Genomic DNA, 23,542 nt, shown 5'->3' with positions numbered 1-23,542 from the left:
TCAGGGAGAGTCAGAATACTTTTCTGGAAGGGAGGGAATGGGTGTGTGTCAGGCGCTTATACATCAATTTCTCCAATTTACTTATAGCCTGCCCAGAACAGGGATTCTTGCAGGCCCCAAGAAGGAAGAAAGGCACATAGAATTACTTCTGAGCAGTTTTCTTTATTGTCCCTCACTTATGGACAGATATCTTGCCAAACTAAAGCAGCTACTTGCATTCAAGATATACTTTGACAATTGCTACATAGAAATCATCTTACCTCATAAGGGAAGAAGAGAGGGATAGGAGAGAGGGCAGGGGGGGGGGGAGAGGACAAGAGAAATGAGGAATGGTAAGGGGAGGGAGAAGGAGAGAGGAAGGGGAAATTGAGAAGAGAAGAATGACAGAGGGAAGAAAAGAGGTATAGAGGGGGAGGAGAGAGGGAGAAGAAAGTGATGGATAAAGTACAAATATGGTGTATGGAGAGCCAATAATTGGTTTTTGAGAGTTGTTGGTAAGATGAATTGATGTAAACATTTAATAATACAATATGATGTTGGTTATGTAATAGTATACATGTGATTATATATTATGAAAATGAAAAAATAAAAAACTTTTAATTAAAAAAAATTGTATTACCTCTCTTTCTCCCAACCAAACTATCTAAACACGCAGCCTCTTGGCTCCCTGGAATGCAGCCCCTCCCTCCTGGGAATCCAAACTACATTCCATCAGATTCCATCCTCCAGTCTCTTTTTCTTCAAACTCAGCCATGTTTCCTCACTAAACACATTATTTTCAGCCAGGCAATGCAGGTTTGGTTCTGTATCTTGGAGACGGGGCACCCCAAAACTTAATGCAACATCCTCTGAGCCATACAAGAATCCAATCATGCTCTGGATGAATAAACCAGCTGTGAAACCATCTACTGACTGGGCTCTGATTCTGATCACAAAGAAGATAAAGGACAAAATACAGTAACTATTTTGTGTTAAATTGGTAATTTGGTGCACACCTTGCTATTAAAGAGGACTTACTAGTTTTATCATAAGGGACACACAAATCTATCATTCATACTCATTCATATTATAAAGTACTATGTATAATTAACTTCAATAAATAACCTTAAGAGGTAGCTTTAATATTTATAATATCTGAATTGAAATAAGAAAAACAAGTACAAATCATTCGGGATGTTAAAGAACTATAAAAGAGCATAATCAATCTTGATTCTAATGCTTTAGTACAGTATTGGAAAGTAAAAACACCTCAGGTCAGGAATGCTGTATGGGAGATCTGTATAGCACCAAATGCTATACAGAAGCAGAGAATAAGACTATACTTATTGTTCCTACTCTCAATGCAGCTAGCATGTGAAGTAAAAGTTGTATGTCCTGTAAGACTCAGTTTTAAGAAATGTGCTTGTTGTAGATTCCAACTGATTTTTTATAAGCTCTCATGGGTCTGCTCCTATATTCCAAGGTTCTGATATTCAGATATCCAGACCAAGCCATTTTATTGACTTTATAACTCCTTGCTATGCATCATAACTTCACTTTGCCCAACTAACTGTAACAAGTACTCTTTACTGACCGCAGGCTGTTATCTACTGCCCATGTACCAGTCAGGACATTTATCATCACACCATAGAATTCATGAAAATTATGCTTCAGATTTCAAATATTTGACCACAAACTGACATTGGAAATTGAAACTGATATATGAATGATCTTATATAGTAAATCTATTTTTTTCAAACATTGAAAATTCAAAAATAACATCACTTCATCTTAGAAACATAAATAAAAATGTAATAAACATAATGACAACAATATAATTACAATGTACTAGGATGTGTTAATATGGTTATCTTCTATAGTCACAGGACATTTCAGAAGCCAAACCAAATATTTGGGCACCGTTTCAGCACGTTGTGACAGCGTTAGTCTATAACTCATGTTAGAAAGAAAACACATTCTGCTGTAAACACAGTCAGGGAGAACCCATGGTTACTGGAGAAGTAATGTCATGCTACATCTACTCAAGTTCAAAACAACTTTGTAAGGCAACCATGTGAGTAATTTATATTTATCAATGTAACTCTAAGAATCTTTCTTGTAAACAAAGTCACTTACAATGACGTTCAAGATTTATACAAAATATTAATTTCTCCAGCATACTCTAGTAACCTTTTTTTTAACCATTAAAAAGAGCACAGTAGACTAGAAACTAACCAAAGTAACAAAGAAATCAACTCTTGTGTATACACCTTCGTTATTATGATGGCATGGTATAAGTTGCTTTTAAACAATTATTTGATTTATTCAAAATGTATAGATAGTCCTTGAACTATGACTGTAATGAGCCCTCCCATTACGGTTGCATGTTGCGACGGCTGTTAAGTGAGATTTCCTCGCTTAAAAACCCACACCTGCTGATGTGGTCATTAAGAATTGAGTGTCTCAAGGTCTTCCCCACTCTGAGATATCCCATGCTCCACTTCCTGCCACTTGGGGTTCCCACAGCCCCTGGGCCTGCTTTCCACCCACCCATCCCAATATCAGATCCTCTTTCCCTTCCCAGCAGCTCACCACAGGACTTGGGACTCCTCACCACCACTACCTGTCACCCATCGCATCTCCACCTTTTGAAGACCTCCAGAGCTCAAAACCACACATTGGGGAAGGAGATCACACCACTCCATCCTTTAATGTTCTGGGCCATGTCATGAAAGCTGCACTCAAATAGCGGCCACTTCTATGATAGGGCCACACAGTCCAGAGATGGAGCAATCTGCCCTGATTTCTTAACACAGTCTTTGCAGTACTAAGGCTTTTTTTGTAGTCCAGGAATGGCATGACCTTCCTTTCTTACCCAACATGAGGTCCAGAACTCAGGAGATCTTCTAAGTGTGCGATAGGTAATGGGAGGGGGATGAGGACCAAGCCCTGCAGGGACCCAATGTGGGGTTGGGTGGAAACAGGACCAGGGTCTGCAGGGACCTGGCGGGGTAGGATGGTGGGGGAAGATGAGGACCAAGCCCTGCAGGGACCCAATGTGGGGTTGGGTGGAAACAGGACCAGGGTCTGCAGGGACCTGGCGGGGTAGGATGGTGGGGGAAGATAGGGGGAGATGCTACAACTTTCCAGCGGTCAGTTGTAAGGGCAAATAACATGGAGGTGCTGCAGTGGCAGTAACTTTGAAATAGGATCTAAAGTATCTTTTGAGGGGGTCTGTTGTAACTTATGGGAAGCTGTCAAGAAATATTAAAAATGATCATTTAACAGTAATCACTAAACAGCAGCAGCAAAGCAGCAAGAAATTTCCCAAACTTTGTTCCATGAGGCAATGGGTCTCAACATTATGTAAGCTAGCCTAGTTGACCATGTTTTGCCGTATGATGCAGCATTTTGCTCAACTGAAGATTACAAATAGATGCAAGACTTTTAATAGTACAGTATATACATCCCTTAAAGGAACACGGTGGCTCAATGGCTAAGACGCTGAGCTTGTCGATCAGAAGTTCACCAGTTCAGCGGTTTGAATCACTAGAGCCGCATAACGGAGTGAGCTCCCGTTACTTGTCCCAGCTTCTGCCAACCTAGCAGTTTGAAAGCACGTAAAAAAATGCAAGGACCACTTTGGTGGGAAGGTAACAGAGCTGTGTGAGCCTTCGGCATTTAGTCATGCCAGCCATATGACCACGGAGATGTCTTTGGACAGCGCTGCCTTTTCAGCTTAGAAACGGAGATGAGCACTGCTCTTAGAGCCAGAAACAACTACCACATATGTGCATGGGAACCTTTACCTTACATAGATCCCTTAGGTTTTAGGATTTCCTTAACATCCTTTAAGTTTCATATTTCTAGGCTTTCGGCAGGAAGATTCAAAGCATCTTTCTTTATTCTTAAACCTGGACAGAGGCCTTTGGTATAAGGGCTAAAATCATTTCATCTGGACAGATTAAGAAGAATAGCTTAGTTAAAGACATCGGTTTTACATTTTTGAATGCACAATGTAAGTTTTATAGATAAATTCAGTCTTTTATCCATACCTGTATTTTCTATTGCTTGAAAAATATCACTGTAGCACTATAACAAACAGAATTCAGAGTAGCAATCTATTACCTGCATTCTATCTAATATTTATGCCCAAATGTATAGTGGGACTGTCTATGCTGCTCATAGAATAATTAACAAATAATTAAATAATGTTAATTTTCTTCAAAAGTAGCAGGTAACTACTATAAATCATCTCTTCAACTGCCAATAGGAAGGATTCATAACAGTCAGTCATTTTATCATTCTCAATTATCATAAAGATAATTACATTTTTAATTTGAAGAACTGTACTAGAAAGTGCAATAAACTATTAATTTACTTAATACTGTAAGCTAACAAACTTTTTCTTCTAAAGTCCAAATGAGGCTTAGCAGCATTGAAAGATGACACTTAACAAACGTTAGCCAACCCAAGTACTAGTAGTTGCACATGCTGAAGTGATAGCAATTTATTCCCATGAAAAGGTTTCAGCACCTGCCCCAGTCAGAAGGAAGAGAGCCAACTTGCAACCTTTCAACTACTTAGAACCTCTCCTCTGGTTGATCATGTCACTTACATAAATTCCACCAAACAAAGCTCTGAAGATGCTGAAGTAATGCAGACAAAAGGAAATGAAGCATGGAAGTAAGCTCACTACTTAAAGACATTAGCACAATGTAATCCTTATTACAAGCTCTATAATATCAGTGTCATACAATTTTGTTCTAATTAAAAAAATACTACCAAATGTACAACAAATTACATTTTTTTCAGTTTAGGGAAATAAAGCTTTATAATCAAAATGTGGCGGAATCCATTAATGTTATTTTAAGTTATAAATTTCCATTAGGAACCAAAAGCTAAACAGAGCTTCTGGAAAGAGAGGATCAAGCATCTTCTGAGCCATCTTCAGCAGAAAGTTACTGTTTCCAGCCAGCCACTCACACTTTTTATTTGCTCAGATCAGCTGCTTTTGTAAGTATTTAACTACAATTTCCCAAGATGTCTGTGAAGTAAATTTTTGTTTATAGAATGGCTTATAAGTACTTATTTTTTTCAAAAATAAAGCATCTCAAGCTCTACAGGTTAAGGGTTATAGATACATAGATCTGGCAAAACATCGACAAAGGTGGAGTGATTCAGTTGTACAATCTTTCCATATGTACCAGACCAATATCTACTGCCCTCTTATTTAAAAACATTAATAATAAAGACATCCATACACTTTATCTTTCACATACACACATACATACATACATACATACACACACACACACACACACAGAGGCAGGGGGACATACACATGTGCGTGCACGCACACACACATTTTTCTAGAGTAAAGGCTCATGCCTACCAAAATAAGGAGTACATCAGTTACTTAGTCTTAGATCCAAAATCTAGTCCAATAGAAATTCAAACTGTTCTCAAGAAACCACACTCATGACCTTTTGTTAGTTTATTACTTTTAAGAGAGTATTAATTATTCAATGGACAGGTCCTAAATTCCTGTTTCCTCTTCTCTTTTGTTCACTGTGAGTGGAAGATCCGATAATGGGGGGGGGGGGTGAAAGAAAATACTGGTTTGATGCAAATATCCAAACTCAGAGGGGTAGGAAATATTGGTTGGAGGGTTAAGGTGGGCTTCTAGCCAGGGTGGTCTTTGGGTGGGTTGATTCGAGTATTGGCCCCGAGCCTTAGTCAAAGAAGGAGTCGAGGCAATACCACACTCCGAATCAAAAGAGAAGCGAAAGGTTCCCCCATTTCTATGATCACCCGTCTTTCTCTACCCAAATTTGCAGCCCGTTCCACCCCATCTCCGGCCAAGCTCACGTGGAAAGCTTTCTTGTCCAAAAGAGGCCGCCGGGCCAAAGCTCCTGAAGCTGAACAGCGCGGCTGAGGTTCAGTTTGATCTGGGCAAGGAGGTAGCTGGCCTCGGCTTCTAGCTTGTCGCCATAGGGTAGCAGCTTATTGTACACCAGTTCCTTCTGTACGGCTGGAGGCGGTAGCGGTGGCGGTAAGGGAGGCGGCGGCTCGGCACCGACGCCGGCCTTAGCCATGGCCGCCTCCTTCCTGTCCCGTTGGATAACCGCCTGTCTCCCGCCGCCCCGAAGACTCGGCTTGCTGCCGCTGCGGCTTCTTTGCGTCGCCCGCCGGATCGGCCCCGGCTGTTGACTAGCCCCGGCTACCGAACCCGACTGCCTCGAGCGTCTGTCACACAGCGGCTCCTGGTGACGAAGCAACAGAGCGAACGAACCAAGCGGCGCCGCCGACCTTGTCGCTGTCTCCCGCGGCTGCCGCCCAACACTGCTGGCAGAGCAGGCGGGCGACGCGGAGGTCACTTCCGCTGCGAGGGAGGGGGAGGAGACGAGGATGAGCTCCCTGGAAGGAGAACCGCGAGACTGAGGAGCCGCGAGGCCGAAGAGAGAGGGAGAGAGAGAGAGAGAGGAGAAAGAGAGAGAGGGGGAAGGGGGTGAGGGCGCGAAGCTAAAGCGGCCGGCCGGCCTCCCAGTCCTGAAGGCGGTCGGTAGCGCCGTCCCTCCCCCGCCCGCTCTCTGAGGAGGCAGCAGCTCTCGAGCTCCCCCCCCCCCCGCCGCTCCAACGGACATAGCGGTCCTGGCGCATCCTTAGCGGCTGCGAGGATGGTGGTTTGAAAACGCCTCTCACCCGTGGAAATGAGCCTGGCCAAAGTGCTGTAATAGGGAGGTGGGGGGGAGGAAACACCTGGCTCCTAAGGAGATCGTAGGTATGATTTGCGGAGGGAGAGGCGAAAGAAAATTAGCCGCCTGGGGTGGGGTGACGCTTTTAAAAGGCAGGCAGCCAAATTTCCTTCCCGTGGAGCAGGTAAACGAAGACATCCCGAGGGCAGGAGGAGGAAAGAGAAAGGAGGTGGATTGAATCCATAGGAGGATGAATGCCAATGGGGAAGAACTGAGAAGCTTCCCGGGATCGGGGTGGTGTTTATTGCGGGGGGGGGGGGAGATAAATAAAGCTTGAGAGAAGCAGGAAATAGAGGATGGAAGGCAAAGGACAGAAAAATGGTTGTAAAAAAATGTTGAATAGAGGAAACGGACTTATTTTGTGAAGAGAGATGAGAAGGGAACCTAGGATTTGTGGTTCAGAGAAGTTGGATTAGGGATAATGAAGAAAAAGTGTACAGGTGGTCCTTGACTTACCACAGTTCGTTTAGTGAGTTACAACAGCACTGAAAAATGTGAGTTATGACCATTTTTCAAAGGTATGACCTTTGCAGCATCCCCATAATATGTGATCAAAATTCAGATGCTTGGCAACTGGTTCATATTTATGACAATTGCTGTGTTCCAAGGTTGTATGATCACCTTTTGCGACCTTCTGACAAAGTCAGTGGGGAAGCCAGATTCACTTAATAACCATGTTACTAATTTATCAGCTGCAGTGATTCACTTATCTGTGGCAAGAAAGTTTATAAAATGGGGCAAAACTCACTTAACAACAGTAATTTTGAATTCAGTTGTCATAAGTCAAGGACTACATGTACTGTAATTTGTAAAGATTTGAAAGGAGAAAAGTATTTTGAAGTGGGTAGGGGCACTGTCACTAGGTAGCACCAGCCTGCCATTCTTTGAGTCTTCTGCTTCTTTCCCCAAGATCCTGGGCCTGTCCTCTGCAGCTGCAATGCAAACCTAGGAAAAGGCACATTAAGTTTGAAGAGCGACAGGCAGATCCTTTGTACTTTGAAATACCTTCTCCCCTTGAATTAAAGTGCTGCATAACTTTAATATGTTGTAGGGTGGGGAACCTTTATAAGTATACAATATGATTCACACATTGCCCAATTCATATATGATTTGATGTTTGCTTAATGTGTTCTATGAATGTAGCAAATTTAAGTTTGAAAAACTGTTTAAGCAGGATATCACTTTAGAAGTCATCAACCTTTTTAACACAACCATGATTTGTTGAATTAGACACTGTTAGTCATATTCAGGCCACATATGAGTTAGTATTACGCTAAGCCAACCTATACATCAATCTGAACATGAAATACAAATATTTTTTTTCTTTTGCTTCCATTGAAGCCAACTGATTTATAAAAAATGCTATCTTACTAATTGGGTTTATACAATTGGTTATTACTGGATACCAGTCATCTGATTAGATGCCATCAAATTTGTGTTCATTGTTAGTAACTGCATAGATCACAGGTGTCAAATTCGCAGTGTCACATTGCCATCACATAACATTTTGCAACATTTTCCCTTTTGTAGATCTGGGGTGAGCGTGGCCTCCACATGATGCATCCAGCCCGCAGGCTGCCAGTTTGACACCCCTGGCGTAGATATATTGCCTCAGGATGATTTGTCCCCATCTTGTTCCTTCTGATCTCAAGAAAACTGATAAAAATAAAAGAATGGTGGTACATTATTGTAGTGGTTTGATCACAGATTCATTCTTAGTAAATCCTATTGTTTTCAAATGTTTTTATTTACTTGTAGAAAAATTAAGGCAAACTTTAAACTGTAGGAATTAATAAATGGTCAATATGTTCCATATGCTACAAAATGTATAGACAATAAAAAGTCTGTGATTCATTGGGACAAAAGAGGAAGATTATAGTTTGACCACTGTCCTTCCTGCATTACGTTTGTTCTACAGCTGGCTGTTTTTCATCCTGAGATAGAACTACAGTACATTAACTAATATCAGTAATTTGTGTGACTATTGAAAAAGAATGCACATTAAATCACTGATTTAAAAATGGGCTGGGAATAAATTACATTTCTTTGCTCCTAGCAAAAAGATCTGCTTTCCCCACTTACCACAGAACAAAAAAGATCAATAGCAGCACTTTTTTATCTCCCTTCCAAAAAATAGCCTTATTACTACCATTGACATGTTTGAAGGAAGAAAAATCTCGTCTCTGATAATATTTGCATGACACATTATAAACATATTACTATCATATTTTTATCATGTTTATTAAAATACATTTTGGTCATCTCAAGGCATCAAATATACTTAATAACTTGCCTCCAATTTTCTCAACAACCTGTGAGGTGGATTTTGCTGAAGGTGAGTGACCCAAAGTCACCCAACCAGATGCTTTATGATTCAGTATATAATTGGGGCTTTAAGATATTTATTTAAAACTGTATACGGCTGCCTTATATGTAATCATCCTAGGTAACCCACAAAAGTTCAGCAATAATCATGTTACCCATACAAGAAACATGCTTCCCACTATAGCACCATAACATCCATCTGTACTAAATATATAGACCACAAGATGATGTTCCACCATTTCATTTTTTTAAAAAAAATCATTGCAAAGAGACTGAAGCAGATTTTCAAAATTATTGTTCCAGAAATCAGGAGATTGTAAAAAAAAAATTCCTCATATACAATCTGAATTACATTTTAAACCCTGAAATGCTCACAATTATATTGAACTTGTAACTGAGTAATAATAGCTATGATGCAGAGAGGGAAACTGTCAGGCATGCCTCCTTCAATATCCAAGAAAGAAAAAACTCAACTCCATTTGAATAGAGATAAAGTACTTTTACTAGATATGAAGTGAAAGCAGCAAAAAGGAAAGCAAGATCTGAGCCAGAAAGGCGGGAACATGTACATATCAAATGTTTACCCAGCATCCTCCCCCCAATTCCCCAACCTAGTGTCCAATCTGCAACTCCCTAAGGTGTCATGTGGGGTGCATCTTCAAACAGTCTCATCAAGTTGGTATGCAAGACGGTTGGCCTTGACCAGGTCCAAACATCAGCCACCAGCATGCACAGAAGATGGTGAGAACAAGACTCCTCCAGTACAATATAATTCCCTTCCCCAATACCATGCCCCCACCCTCCCTGTTTCTATGGCAGCCGATAGTAAGCAAGCGTAGCAGAAGCTGACAGAAACATGCAAATTCTTTCCTACATCTGTTACCTATTCTTCCAGTAGTAATACTGTCAGGGTTCCAAGTAACACCCACAACCAAAGAAGATTCCAAGGCTTGAGTTTCCTCAAAGTTCCATTTTATTAGAGATGTCATATTGGCACATTTGCAAAAACCCAAATCTGAAAGTTTCCAGATTTTCCCTAACCAAATGAAAGTTTCAGTTCCTGCCCAGCACCCACATATCCATCACATGATCCAATCAGACAGTCAAAACTGGAGATGCCAGTCACCATCGCAGCTACAGGGCAAGCTGTCCTTGACACTCTGAGAAAGGAATGTTATTTATAAGGTGGCGCAGTGGTTAAAAGCAGCACTGCAGGCTACTGCTAGATCAGCAGGTCAGCGGTTCAAATCTCACCGGCTCAGGGTTGACTCAGCCTTCCATCCTTCCGAGGTGGGTAAAATGAGGACCCAGATTGTTGGGGGCAATATGCTGACTCTCTGTAAACCGCTTAGAGAGGCCTGAAAGGCCTATGAAGCGGTATATAAGTCTACTGCTATTGCTATATTGCTATTGCTATTGCTATATATCACCCATACTCCATATAATCCCCACTCCTGTTTCCTTTCAGCAGAAAATGTGGCTGGCCTGAAGGCCCAATGTAAAATATGGCTTCCAGGTCTGCCAAATACCTTAAGCCTCCTTTTCTTTGCTTTAATTTTCCTGGACACTCCATTTTCCCCAAAATTCCAAATTTTAATCTGAGACTCTTAAGAATCATATTTTCCTCCTTCCTCAACCCAGGAATGGCTGCCTTGGCTTTAAACTTTCTGACTCCCCCCCCCCCCCAAAAAAAAAAATAGGAGGAGAGGCTGGGACATCTTTCCCTTGAAAATATGGGATTTTATGTCTGCAACAGTCTTAAATGTTAAGGTGATCAGCTGGGAAGGTATATAGTTAATCCTTGATTTATGACCACAATTGAGCCCAAAATTTCTGTTGAGACATTTGTTAAATGAGTGTTCCCCCATTTTACAACATTTCTTGCCACAGTTGTTAAGTGAATCACTAGCTGATAAATTAGTAATCCGGTTGTTAAGTGAATCTGGTTTTCCCATTGACTTTGCTTGTCAGAAGGTCACAAAAGATGATCACATAATCTTGGGATGTAGCAATGGTCATAAGTATGAACCAGTTGCCAAGCATCTGTATTTTGATCACATTATAATGGGGATGCTACAAAGGTCATAACTGTGAAAAATGATCATAAGTCACCTTTTTCAATGCTGTTGTAACTTTGAATGGTCACTAAATGAACTGTTGTAAATCAGGGACTACCTGTAGTGGCAATGTGTAATGCCCATTGTTACTCTGAGGAATTGGTGACATATTTTGATTACTACTTCACATTAAGACAGGTGTAGAAGTTGAGGGCTCATTCTGAGCTAGCCTACTTGTTTTTCACTCGCACTTGCTAAACAAAGGGGAAGGGGGAATCTTGGTGCCAAGTTTTGATTAAAAACTGTGGTGGTGGTGGTGGTGTTATTAGGGGGGAGCTTCTTGAGGCATTTCTGCAGACATTATTAAGGAGCTCCTGGCAGCTTATAAGAGATTTGGGTATTATCTTACCTGATATGTATGCTTTTTATGTTATGCTTTTAATTCTTAGCTTGAGCTAATAATAAAGCTTAAAATCCCCTTATTTTCTGGGGTATTCATTCTCTCTGGATCCATAAGAACCAATTGCCTGGGCACCGGATCACTGCCCTGACATTTGGCAAAACAAAAGGGCAGCCTTGCAGTCTGCTATTTGCAATGCAGTGTTTTCAGATAAGACTTTTTTCTAATGTTGTGGATAACCAAGAGAGCTTTAGGGATTAGATTGAATTAAAACACATAAACCCCACATTGTGTTTTCCATATTATGATTGATTTGATTCCTTAAGTACTATATTGATATGTGCTGATACTCAAGCATAGTTCTAGTTTGCTTAATTTATAGTCTGGATTAAGCATCTGTCTGACAATAGCACCAGAGTTGCAGATGGGGGTCATTCTCAATTCAAAAAGATGTGTTAAACGGGTGGTAGGCTTAACAGACCTTTTTTACTTGGAATTCAGTTTTAAAAGACAGAAAAATGCTGCTCTGTTTTGAAAATTCATTGTCAAAGGTTAATATTGGGGGGGGGGGGTGTTAAGTCACAAAAATTGCTTTGAAGGCTGTACATAGGCCCAACAGTGATAATCCATAAGTGATAGTTTACAATATCTGACTTTGTATAACATGCTATTCCAAAATTAAATACTGTAAATCACATTACAGCAATAATGTGCACAATATATGTACATTGCCTTAGTCCAACTTATAGCCTATAGAAATCTATGACCTAATCTGTCATATTGATTTCAGTACTTTCTAAGTATAATTATATTTGAATCCACTATAACTAAATTGGATGAATTTACTTCTTTCTCTCTCACCAACTCAGTTCATCATAATATGTATTGATAATAATGATAGGTGGTTATCTCCAACTATCTCTTAAATATTATTAACTGATATTCTCTTCCAAAACCACCTAGTGATCAGGCAACATCTGCAACCTAATATAAAAGTAAAATAACAGTAACAAACAAATTAAAATTCCTGGTTTAGTTCTACTTACAAAAGTATTTTTTCATAACATGAATTGCTGTTATTTGAAGCAAAAAACAGTTTGGATGACAAGTAAAATAGAAAAAAAATAAAACTTTCAGTATTTTCACAGACAGCATTTATACACAATCCTGTAAAACTGGGTGGATAAAAATTGATTTTTTTTAATTAAAAATGTTTTTTATTTAAATTAAAAAATTTTTTTAATCAAACTTATTTTAATAAAATGCTTTTGGAGTCAAAGTTTATTTAAAGATAATTTTCTATTTAAGATACATTAATGATTTATTTTATTCAGCATGAGGCTGTATATTCTACAACATTGGGACTATTGGTGAGTCAGCAGCTGGTCAGAGGAGGAGCTGCTGCAGGACAGAGATGACAGTTGCTCTTTAAAAATTATGATTTGATTTAAATCAAGTTCATTTAAATCAAGCCTTTTTTCTAGTGATTTAAATCATGATTTAAATCATGATTTAAATCATGATTTAAATTGACTTGATTTAAATCAAATCCACCATGCTGTAAATCTGTTATTTTACACAATAGTTATTTGCTTCCAATGCCTATAGCACCCTAGTGCCTGCTGGCTGGACACTATAAAAGATGATGACACCGAGATGACCATGGCGGAGCTGACTGAAGGAGGCAATTTGAGACAAAGAGCATGGAGAATCTTTATCCATAGAGTGGCCAAGGGTCAGACATGACTGAATGGCTGATGATGGCAATGAATATTGACTTGATTGCCACATGTGAAAATACAGGTTTTATTCTCAGTTTCTGATGAGATTTTGACTTATTGGAGTTCAGAGCATCTATAGAAATGTGTCAAAAGCACATTCAGTCACTTTTCAAGATTTTCCTATTACCCTCAATTATCAATTCTATTAAACTCTCTGGCTTTCTAGAATTGAGAAATGCTCTGGTCACTTGAAAACATCATACCTGATTACCTTCTCACACTGAGAAGAACCAAAATATTTTTCTGTTTTTTAAATGACCAGGAGAATGATTAAAGAGGGAGATGAAAGTTTGAGTTATATACATGGAATATTATCAAAAAGTACTCACTGTCTACTCATTATTTCTGCAAAATCATCCAACCATCATTGAATCATACAGGCCATTCTGCTGCCTAAGTTATGAGAACTAGAGAAATTCTTTTGAGATTATTCATTAAAAAGTTGGGTTAAGTTAGCTGGGAATCCAGAGTCTTAAAAAAGAATTACAATGTTCCCAGCACGGACAGCCGTTCTGCCTTGGGCTAGCCCCCCTTTCCTTGCAAGCACAAAAGCTGCAAAAATCGAAGAGCATTTGCCAGCAAAACAGTTTCTTCTTTCCTTCTTGCCTGAAGGAAAAGAAAACCTGATAAGACGTCAGATGGAAGATCCTCTAAACAGGTACGTAGCCAGGAATTCGGAGGCAGCTGATTTTTTGCTGCTTCCACCAGTAGGCTCCTCCCAGGAAGCTGCCTTGTGCAGGACAAAGTAGGTCTCTCCCACTCTGATCAAAGTTTTGTTTGATTTATTCTTATCACGAGCTGGATCCGTTCACTGTGGACATTAATTGCTTATCAACATTTTAGCTTCTTTTCTTTTTCTCCTCCGAAAAATTATTTACTCAGAGGCTTCTAAAATGGCGCCGAGCAGCCTGGTTTCTCCGGTAATAACGAACACTTTTTGCTAGACAATGCAAATCCTCAAAAGAATTCAAAACAAGAGAGATTGCTTATCATTTGTTTTGGTTTCACAATAGAAGAATTTTACTCCCTTATTAACCTTGCTTATTTGGAAGTTAAATGGTGATGAATCTGCTGAATGGTCTTGTTACAATGTTTACTCACTGAAAGTTTTGCCAAGCCTTAAACTTCAAAATAAAAGCCTCCTTTTTTAAAGCTCCATATTTAGGCAATAGAGTTTTATTAACTGCAGGCAGATAAATTTTGAAATGGCCTCAAAACCAAATATTAACTTGAAGTCGTCACCCTCTACTTCCAGGGGCACATCCTCAGTGCCTGGCACAAAGCTGCAGCCTCCGCTTCCTACGCCCCCTGCTGGGGATGTGTTAACGAAAGAATTTTTTCTGAGTAATCTAAGCGAGGCTCTTAATGCACAGACAATTAAAATGGAAGATAAATTTAGAGATAATAGAGAGGAGAGAAAAGAGGAAATAAAAGAAATGAAAGAAGAAATTAAAAGTGAAATTAAAAGTGAAATAAAAGGACTCAAACAGGAGCTGTATGAGAAATTTGAGGCTAAGGTTGATAAAATTAGAGACGACATGCTGAGTCTTGTAACTGTATTAACAGAACATATTTCTGGAGTGGAAGATACTCTAGAGGCTCTTAATGATGTCAATGCTAACTTGACATTGAAAACAGAGGTGGTGGAACAAAAAGTGGAAAATGCTGAAAAAGAAATTATTATGATACAGTACCGACAAATGGAGTTCGCATTAAGAGTAAGGGGGCTGCGTGAGGAGAAACAGGAGAACCTGAAACAGATCCTATCGGAAGCTTTTGACCGCCTGATGGGAAGACCAGGGACCAATCAAGGCTGGCAAATTGACAAAGCTTACCGCGTCAACTCCTGGCTGGCAAAGCAGAAGCAGCTTCCTCGAGACATCATTATATATTTTACTACAAGAGAGTTTAGAAATATGGTACTGCAAGCATCTTACAACACTAAGCTTCAAATTGGCGGTCAAGACCTGGTTGTTTTGAAAGAGATACCACCTCCAATGCTAAGAGCCAGGAGAGACTACGCTTTTTTGGTCGAAGAACTCAGAAATCGTCAGATACAGTATAGATGGGATGCACCATTTGGCATCATATTTACATTTGATAAGCAAAGGTACCGCCTCAACTCTGTATGGAAAGCCCGAGATTTTTATTATAATATATTGAAGGCCGGACACCCTGCACCATCTGGACCCAGAGAAAGACCACAAGAAAGACAGGATAGACAGCAAACTACACAACCATCAGACAAGATGGAGCATCTTTCTTCTCTAGAAGTGCAAGGTGCTATGGAACCAAGACCTAGCCGCATGACTACTAGACGTATGGAGAAACAAGTTAAAAAGCAACAGCATCAACAATCATCGGCCATCGATCAAGGATCTACAACAACAAATCTGGAAGCAATGGGAGGAGCTAGACCTAAGGTTAAACAGGCCGTGCAGGAAGCTCTAAAAATGCTTCAACCAACCAAAAATGACAACTAAGATCTTAACATGGAATGTCAATGGACTGAACTCTCCACAGAAGAGGAAGAAAATATTTCATTATCTCAAACAGTTTAAGAACGATGTAATTTGTTTGCAAGAAACTCATATCAAGTCAACTGATCAAAAATATTTGATCAACTCAAAACTTGGTCAACATTTTGCAGCTTCTGCTATGGAAAAGAAGAATGGTATAGTTGTATACTTAAGAAAAGATATGAAAGCTGAATTAATAGAAGCAGATCCCTTCGGAAGATATATTGCTTTAGACTTAATCTTAGAAGGGAAAAAGACATTACTTTTGGGAATTTATGCTCCCAATCAACAGCAAGATAGATTCTATAGAAATCTTCATGCTAAATTAGTACAGTGGGACTATAGTTCCTGTATACTATTGGGTGACTGGAATGGAGTGATAGACACTAAGAGAGATAAGAAGATTTCCCGCCTAAATACCAAGATGCGAGCAAAGTTACCCAAATCTTTCTTTGACATTATGGATGATTTTGAATTGAGAGATATTTGGCGAGAAAGAAATGCAGAGGAATATGACTTTACTTTCTTCTCGGACAGGCATCAATCCCTTTCAAGGATTGATTTTATCCTAACCACTAACGATTTGCTTTCTAGGGTCAAGAAAACAAAGATTGCAGTTAGGGTCCTTTCTGACCATAATCCAGTTTGGATGGAGTTGGGAAGGGTAGTGCAGGCAAGAAGGTCTTGGAGATTGAATGAAAACTTATTTAGATATGAAAAGTATATTAATGATTGTAAAAAATTACTATCTGAATATTTTGTTTTGAATATGAATAAGGGTACATCTATGGAATTTGTATGGGACGCAAGCAAAGCGTATATGAGAGGAGTTTTGATGAATATAAATAAAACACATAGAAATAAGCAAGGGTTAAAACGAACAGAACTGGAAGAGGAAATTAAGAGAAAAGAGCTGGAGTTAACAAGGAACCCAGACGATACAAAGGTTAAGGAAGCTATTAACATATTAAAATCTCAATTTGACATGTTGATCTCTGACCAGGTGGCTACTAATCTATTATATGCAAAACACAATACTTTTTGTAATGCAAACAAACCTGGCAGATGGTTAGCTTATCAGATTAGGAAAAAAAGGAAAACTCGAAATATATCTAAACTGTTTTACAGAGGGAAGGAGGTGTTTCAACAGGAAGAGATTCAAAAGGCTTTCTGGGAATTTTTTACAGAACTGTATAAAGGGGATAAAATTAATGGTTTAGACATAGACAAATATTTAGACAAAGAGAAAATACCTTCAGTTAGAGAAGAACACAGGCAAAAATTGAATCAACCAATAACCTCGGGGGAAATCCTGCAGGTAATTAAGCAATTAAAGTTAGGGAAAGCACCAGGTACAGATGGCTTGACAGCGGTTTACTATAAAAACTTACAGTTAGAAATGGTAGAACCTCTTAGAGAATTATTTAATATGATTCAAACGGAAGGTAAAGTCCCTCCATCTTGGAAGACAGCGTTTATATCTTTGATACCCAAAGAAGAACAAGATACTACTCAACCCAAAAATTATAGACCTATTTCATTACTGAATGTAGATTATAAAATTTTTACTAAAATATTAGCAAATAGGTTAATGTTGGTCACTCAACAATTGATACATACGGACCAAACAGGTTTTATACAAGGGAGACAGATGAAAAGTAATGTTAGATTAATTATTAATGCATTAGAATATTTGGGAAAGAACAACCAGATCCCTGCTGCGTTTATATTTTTGGATGCTGAGAAGGCCTTTGATCGAGTTAACTGGCAATTTCTGTTGAAGATACTGCAAAAAATGCAGATTGGAGATAATTTTCTACAGTCAATCAAAGCAATATACCAACAGCAAACAGCACAAATTATAGTCAATGGAAGTCTAACAGACTCTTTTCAAATTGGAAAAGGTACAAGACAGGGCTGTCCTTTGTCCCATTATTGTTTATTATAACTTTGGAAGTATTGTTGAATAAAATACGGGGCTTGGATGGTTTAAAAGGGATCAAGATTAGGCAGCAAGAATATAGAGTCCGCGCTTTTGCGGATGATTTGGTCATAATATTGGAACAACCGCAGGAATCTAGTATGGTTTTAATGAATATGATTAATCAATATGGTCAAGTGTCGGGCTTTAAAATAAACTTAGGAAAAACCAAAATATTAGCTATAAATATGAATATTAAACAAAAGGAAGAATTAGGAGTGATGCTAGGATGTGAGGTAGTTAAAAAAGTTAAATATCTTGGAGTTAACATTTTAACTTCAAATGGGAAATTATATAAGCATAATTATGAACCACTTTGGCATAGCATACAGACAGAGATGAAAAAATGGGAGAAACTGCACTTATCTTTGCTGGGTAGGATAGCGGCAGTGAAAATGAACATTTTACCAAAATTTTTATTTCTCTTCCAAATGTTACCTATACTTAAAAAAGATGCGAACCTTTTAGAATGGCAGAAGGGTATCAACAAATTTGTGTGGGCAGGAAAGAAGCCGAGGGTAAAGATGAAAATAATGCAAGATGTACGTGAGAGAGGAGGATTGAAACTACCTAATTTAAAAATATATTATGATGCAGTGGTATTATCTGTAATTAGTGACTGGATTCACTTAACCAATGATAGAATATTGAACATTGAGGGACACGATCTGGTATTTGGTTGGCATGCTTACCTGTTATTCAACAAAAAATTGGATAAGAACTTTAAAAGTCATATTTTAAGAAATGCTTTATTGCGGGTCTGGAAGAAATATCAATATAAATTAAATGACAAGATACCCATGTGGGCAATTCCTAGACACGCAATTGAAAATATGAATACAGCACAAAAACAGGACAGAATTACCTACAGACAGCTTCTTACCTCGGAAAGGGGGGTATTACAATTAAAATCTTTAGAGGTATTAAAAGAGGAGAAGGTAGTTCAAACATGGTTCCAGTATGGGCAATTACAGGCTAGGTGGAAAATAGATCAAAAAATTGGTTTTATTCAAGTTGAGGATAACTTGTTTAAACAAATAAGAGATCAAAGCTTAATGCATATAAAGAGGATATATAATGTATTAATACAGATGGATTCGGAAACAGAATTAGTTAAAGATTGTATGATAAAATGGGCTCAAAATATTGAGGAACCAATAATGTTGGATACATGGGAAAGAATCTGGGTAAGAAATGTGAAATTTACACAAGCTCAAAATCTGAGAGAAAATTTTTACAAGATGTTCTATAGATGGCATTTAGATCCTAAAAAGTTGGCTTCTATGTATCCGAATGTACAGCCTAAATGTTGGAGATGTGGTTCTCTCGATGCTACATATTATCATATATGGTGGACCTGCCAAAAGGTTAAAGCATTTTGGATAAAAATATGGTGGGTCATGCAAAATGTTTTTAAAAGAAGGATAAAGTTTAGTCCTCAGCTATTCTTACTAGGTATATGTACTGACTTTACAGTGGTAGAGACCAACTTGACTCTTCACCTGATAACTGCAGCAAGACTGTTGGTGGCGCAATATTGGAAGAAGGAAGACTTGCCTACAATTCAAGAATGGACATTGAAAGTAACAAACTTAGCTGAAATGGCTAAAATATCGGCATATCTCAAAGATCATTCAAATGAGAGATATAAACGAGACTGGAAAAAATGGATTGACTATATACAAAATAAATACGGGACTAAGAAATTCCAGTTAGCCTATGCTTAAGATCAGGAATGATTTAAATTGTTTAAAGTTAGTTCAGTAAGAAGAAGCTAAGGTCAATCTAGAATGTCATTAATTTCTTTATTTCTTTTTTCTCAATAGATTTTAGACTGTGTTAGTTAAAATTCTATACCGTGTACGGGTTCTGGGAAGTCGGGGGGGGGGGAAGGAGGAGAGGGGGGTGGGGGGGTGGAGGGAGGGAGGGGTACACACACACAAAAAAATTGTACTTCAATGTTTTAATGATTGACAAATGATGACATATTTGTGTTTTTTTTAAAGAAAAAAATAAAAAAAAAAAAGAATTACAATGGCTTGAGATATGAAATGATTGAAGTTGTGCTACAACTTCATCAGGAGAGCCACAAGTTCCCAAGTATCTACTTGAGCTACCCATCACTAACATATATTGTTTAGCCACATCAGGTGCTATACTTGCTCAGGTGGAATTCAATATATGCATATGATCAGAATACCAGAGGGGGTGGAAATCCTGACATTATTCAGAGACTAAGGATTAAGACTGGGAAGAAAACCAAATTATTTTTGCCCAAAAAAATCTCAGTATCGATCAGAATAGAGCTAGAAGGGACCTTGGAGGTTTTCTAATCCAACCTACTGTTCAAACAGGAAACCCTATACCAGTGTTGGCTAACCTTTTTGTCATTGTGTGCCAAATGCAATGTGCGAGTGTCCCCACCCCCTGCACATGCATGCACAACCGCCCCTATGTGCTACCTGCCCCCATGTCATTGTGTGTGCCCTGTGCATACGCCCCCTGCATGCGTGCCCCCACGCCCCCTGTTTTGGGCCTGGAAGGCGTCCTGCACCAACCTGGAAGCCAAAACAGGGCAGCGGGGTGCTGCATGAGCCCCAAAATGCAAAGCGAGTGCATCCCAGTGCATGCGCACCCACCCACCCCCACACACACATGCACAGCAGAGACCCAAAGACCAGCTGGCCACACACATGCACGGTAGAGCTGGGCTGGGGTGATGGCTGGCATGCCCGCAGAGAGTGCTCTGTGTGCCACCTGTGGCATGCATACCATAGGTTCACCCTCATGGCCCTTTACCATTTCAGACAAGTAACTGTCCAGCTCTTAAAAACTTCCAGTGTTGAAGCACCCACAACTTTTCCTCTTTCTCTCTGTCTAGTGGTTACTCTAGATTAGGGGTGTCAAACCCGTGTTGTCATGGCAGCATCATGTGACAGATTGTCTTTTTCCCTTCGCTAAAATGGGCATGGCCAGCACGTGATGTATTCAGCCCACGGGCCGTGAGTTTGACAGCCTTGCTCTAGATGGAGTAACACTTAAAAAGTAGATCTGTGGGTTGGAGCCCTTCTAGACTTAAAGCAACCATTGGATAGACATGCAAAGAATGTTGCTTTAGAGATCTTTGTCCAGATCTTTGGTTGGTATGCCATTTATAGTCTTTTTGGAGAAAGAGGTTCTGGTTACAATGTCTCACACTTTTATTACCTCCTGATTAGATGACTAAAGAGCATGTTGCATGCATCCTTTAAAGTCTACACAGAAACCGCAGTTGGTATAAAATGTAACAGCCCAGGTGCTTGTATATAAAAGTCACTTCTTACATATACCATAAATGTTGCAGATGCAGCATTTGTTGCTGAACAATTCAGAGTGATGATTTTCATCTGCAAAGTTTGGAATAGGAAAACTAAGAGGAGTTTTCACAATGACTAAAGTGGCTATTTCAAAAGTCTATCATTGATGTGAGCCCTGCATTTTTCTTTCTAAAAAAGGAAATAATTGAAAATTTTTACTCCTTTCTAACATGTTTCTTTAATTGAGCCAGAAAGACAATACTTTTATAATAAACATTTATAGGCTATGAATCAGAGCTAAAATCCATCTGTTCAGTTTTTGCAACATTTTAGTTGTCATTGAACATGAAAAAGGCACAGTCGGTTCCTGACTCACATAATGGGTACTTTAATATCTTGAGTCTAAAATTCTATTGGCACAGCTTGTAACACTAACTTTTCCTTTCTTGTTAAGTGGGAGGAATACTGACTGAGAGTATTCAAAACAGCACCATTACCACCTGTCATTTCCTGGTACTCAGCTGGAGAACAAGTGAAGAGATCCAAAATTTAAAACTGAAAGAAATGCATTTGCTCCATTGAAGAGAATTGTCACTGCTGTGGTTATCAACTCTGCAAACTGCTGACGCACTTTTGCACCCGACAGCCTTCTGTTTTAAGTCAACTAACACCAGTATCATCAGTTTTTAAGTATGGGCAATGAGGGTTTTTTGCCTGAGACTAATCAAGGTTAAATAAAAGTGTCTTGAGAGAACACTAAACTGTAACATCATTTGGTTGTTTTTAATTTATTGTATGGTGGTTATTATATTATTTATGGTATAAGAATTAAGTTGAACTAGCCGTTATGTTTGCCATGGTTTGATTTGATTTAAATTTAGTTGCACATTAGATATCTGTAATACTAAATTCCAGATTCATAGAAGAAATGGAGAGAAGCAAATAAGGAATTTTCGGAATTCCATATTTGGAATATCTCTACAATGACAATTAGAAATTAGGCTGGCATATTTTCATCACTTGAGATGATCCTATATAAGTATAATTTTTATTGTCATTGTACTTAAATACTTATAATCACTTCTGTCCAATGAGATGTAGTCTAATATGTAACTGGACAATAAGGACTAAAACACAAATGTAGATTGTTTTCCTGGTTAGACTGACCTATCAGGGCAACCTGGTATACCCAAATATGGGACAGAGCATACTATTTTTGCCTTTCAGCCTCAATCCAGGAGCCTTCGCAGACAGTCGCTTTTGCAACAAACCTTTATCTCTTTGCCAGTAAATATAAATTCAACACAAATGTAGATTGTTGAAAAAGATAAAAGAAATTAGTATACTAATACATGTGTTATAAGTTGGTGAAAGACTATCTGCATTAAAAATATGTCTGTGCGTTGGCAGTTTTAGAAAAACATTGTGGAGGAATTTTCCTTCATTTCCGTAAGTTAGATATAGTATATGCTCTTTAAATGTTTGACTCATTGTCCAATGAAAGTGACTATCTTAAATGAAAACTGATTGTGATGTGAATCTATCCAGAAAAATTGAATTGAAAAGTCTGCTTGGGGAAGAAAAAGCTCCTCAAAATCCTGAATTGTTAATGACAGCCTCTTTTGCTGTCAGAAACAGTTGGTTGTTACTGAAAATGCATTAAACTGATTCACGCTTCTGGTTGATGTAATTGATGGCAAACCACCACCTTCAAATTTCAAGTCAAGGGCAACCCACACACTTCCCTGTTGCTTAAATTCTTTCATGTGGTCCTGGGCAGCCACATGGTTGCCATTATTGGATGAAAAGGGCAAGAATTAATTCCCCTGTTTCCTAGGAAACAACAGTGAATACAAAGTGTCAATTGAAGTGATTTTAAATACTGTAAGTCCTGTTTAGTCTGTGGCAATATAATCTGCAGCACAGCTTTTATACTTTTCCCCTTAATTTTATCTCTTTTCTTAATCAAGAATTCCAAAAACCAAAAAGGAGAATTAAAGTCAAGAAGGGACATTATGTCTACTTATTTTTAAACCCTTTTATTTCTGTTAGATGCATTTGAAATTTTAAATGCATGGTTTTAAAATATTTTAAAGTTTTAAAATAATAATTGTTCTAATGAAAGATTGTTCATAATAATTAATAATTAATAATTCTCTCTTCTTCTCCACCTACATTGAGCCATGTGATCACCTTTTCTGTACAGGGCTCAAGCCATGTGGCCCTGTCCAACAATAAACCATCTTTCCAAGCAGCCTCCATGTCTCCAGTGTCGTCTTCCCCACTTGGAGCTGAACCCAGAAGGACATTTCTTTCAACAGTGGGAAAAAGAGGGGAAAGCCTTTTCTTTTGTTTGTATTTTTTAGTTATTTTAACATGTATATTGCCCAGAATTGTAACAGAGTCAGGCAGCCTTATAAGTTTAATAAATAAGGCTAAATCAAGC

General features: G+C 38.7%; 1 protein-coding gene and 1 long non-coding RNA gene across 3 annotated transcripts in view; one reads left to right on the top strand and one right to left on the bottom strand.

Moving 5' to 3' along the window:
- PSME4 (proteasome activator subunit 4) overlaps positions 1–6,332 on the bottom strand; it is a 91,919-nt gene extending 85,587 nt beyond the window's left edge. For both annotated transcript variants that reach the window (XM_087717528.1, XM_087717529.1), the window contains exon 1: positions 5,851–6,332. In XM_087717528.1, the coding sequence (XP_087573654.1) occupies positions 5,851–6,077 (227 nt within the window). In that variant the 5' untranslated portion in view covers positions 6,078–6,332. The remainder of the gene's footprint in view (positions 1–5,850) is intronic.
- Positions 1,917–21,863, top strand: LOC148044936 (uncharacterized). The gene is made up of 3 exons (XR_015696916.1): positions 1,917–2,053; positions 4,871–4,995; positions 21,551–21,863. It is a non-coding gene; the product is annotated as an uncharacterized LOC148044936 (long non-coding RNA).
- The last annotated feature ends 1,679 nt before the right edge of the window (positions 21,864–23,542 follow it).

Source organism: Thamnophis sirtalis, unplaced genomic scaffold, assembly GCF_051295495.1.
Source record: "Thamnophis sirtalis isolate CommonGarterSnake01/CBP01778 unplaced genomic scaffold, rThaSir2_p1.2 scaffold_6, whole genome shotgun sequence".
Classification (NCBI taxonomy): Eukaryota; Metazoa; Chordata; class Lepidosauria; order Squamata; family Natricidae; genus Thamnophis; species Thamnophis sirtalis.
The sequence above is the reverse complement of the archived record's forward strand: the minus strand, read 5'-3'. Positions and strand labels throughout refer to the sequence as shown.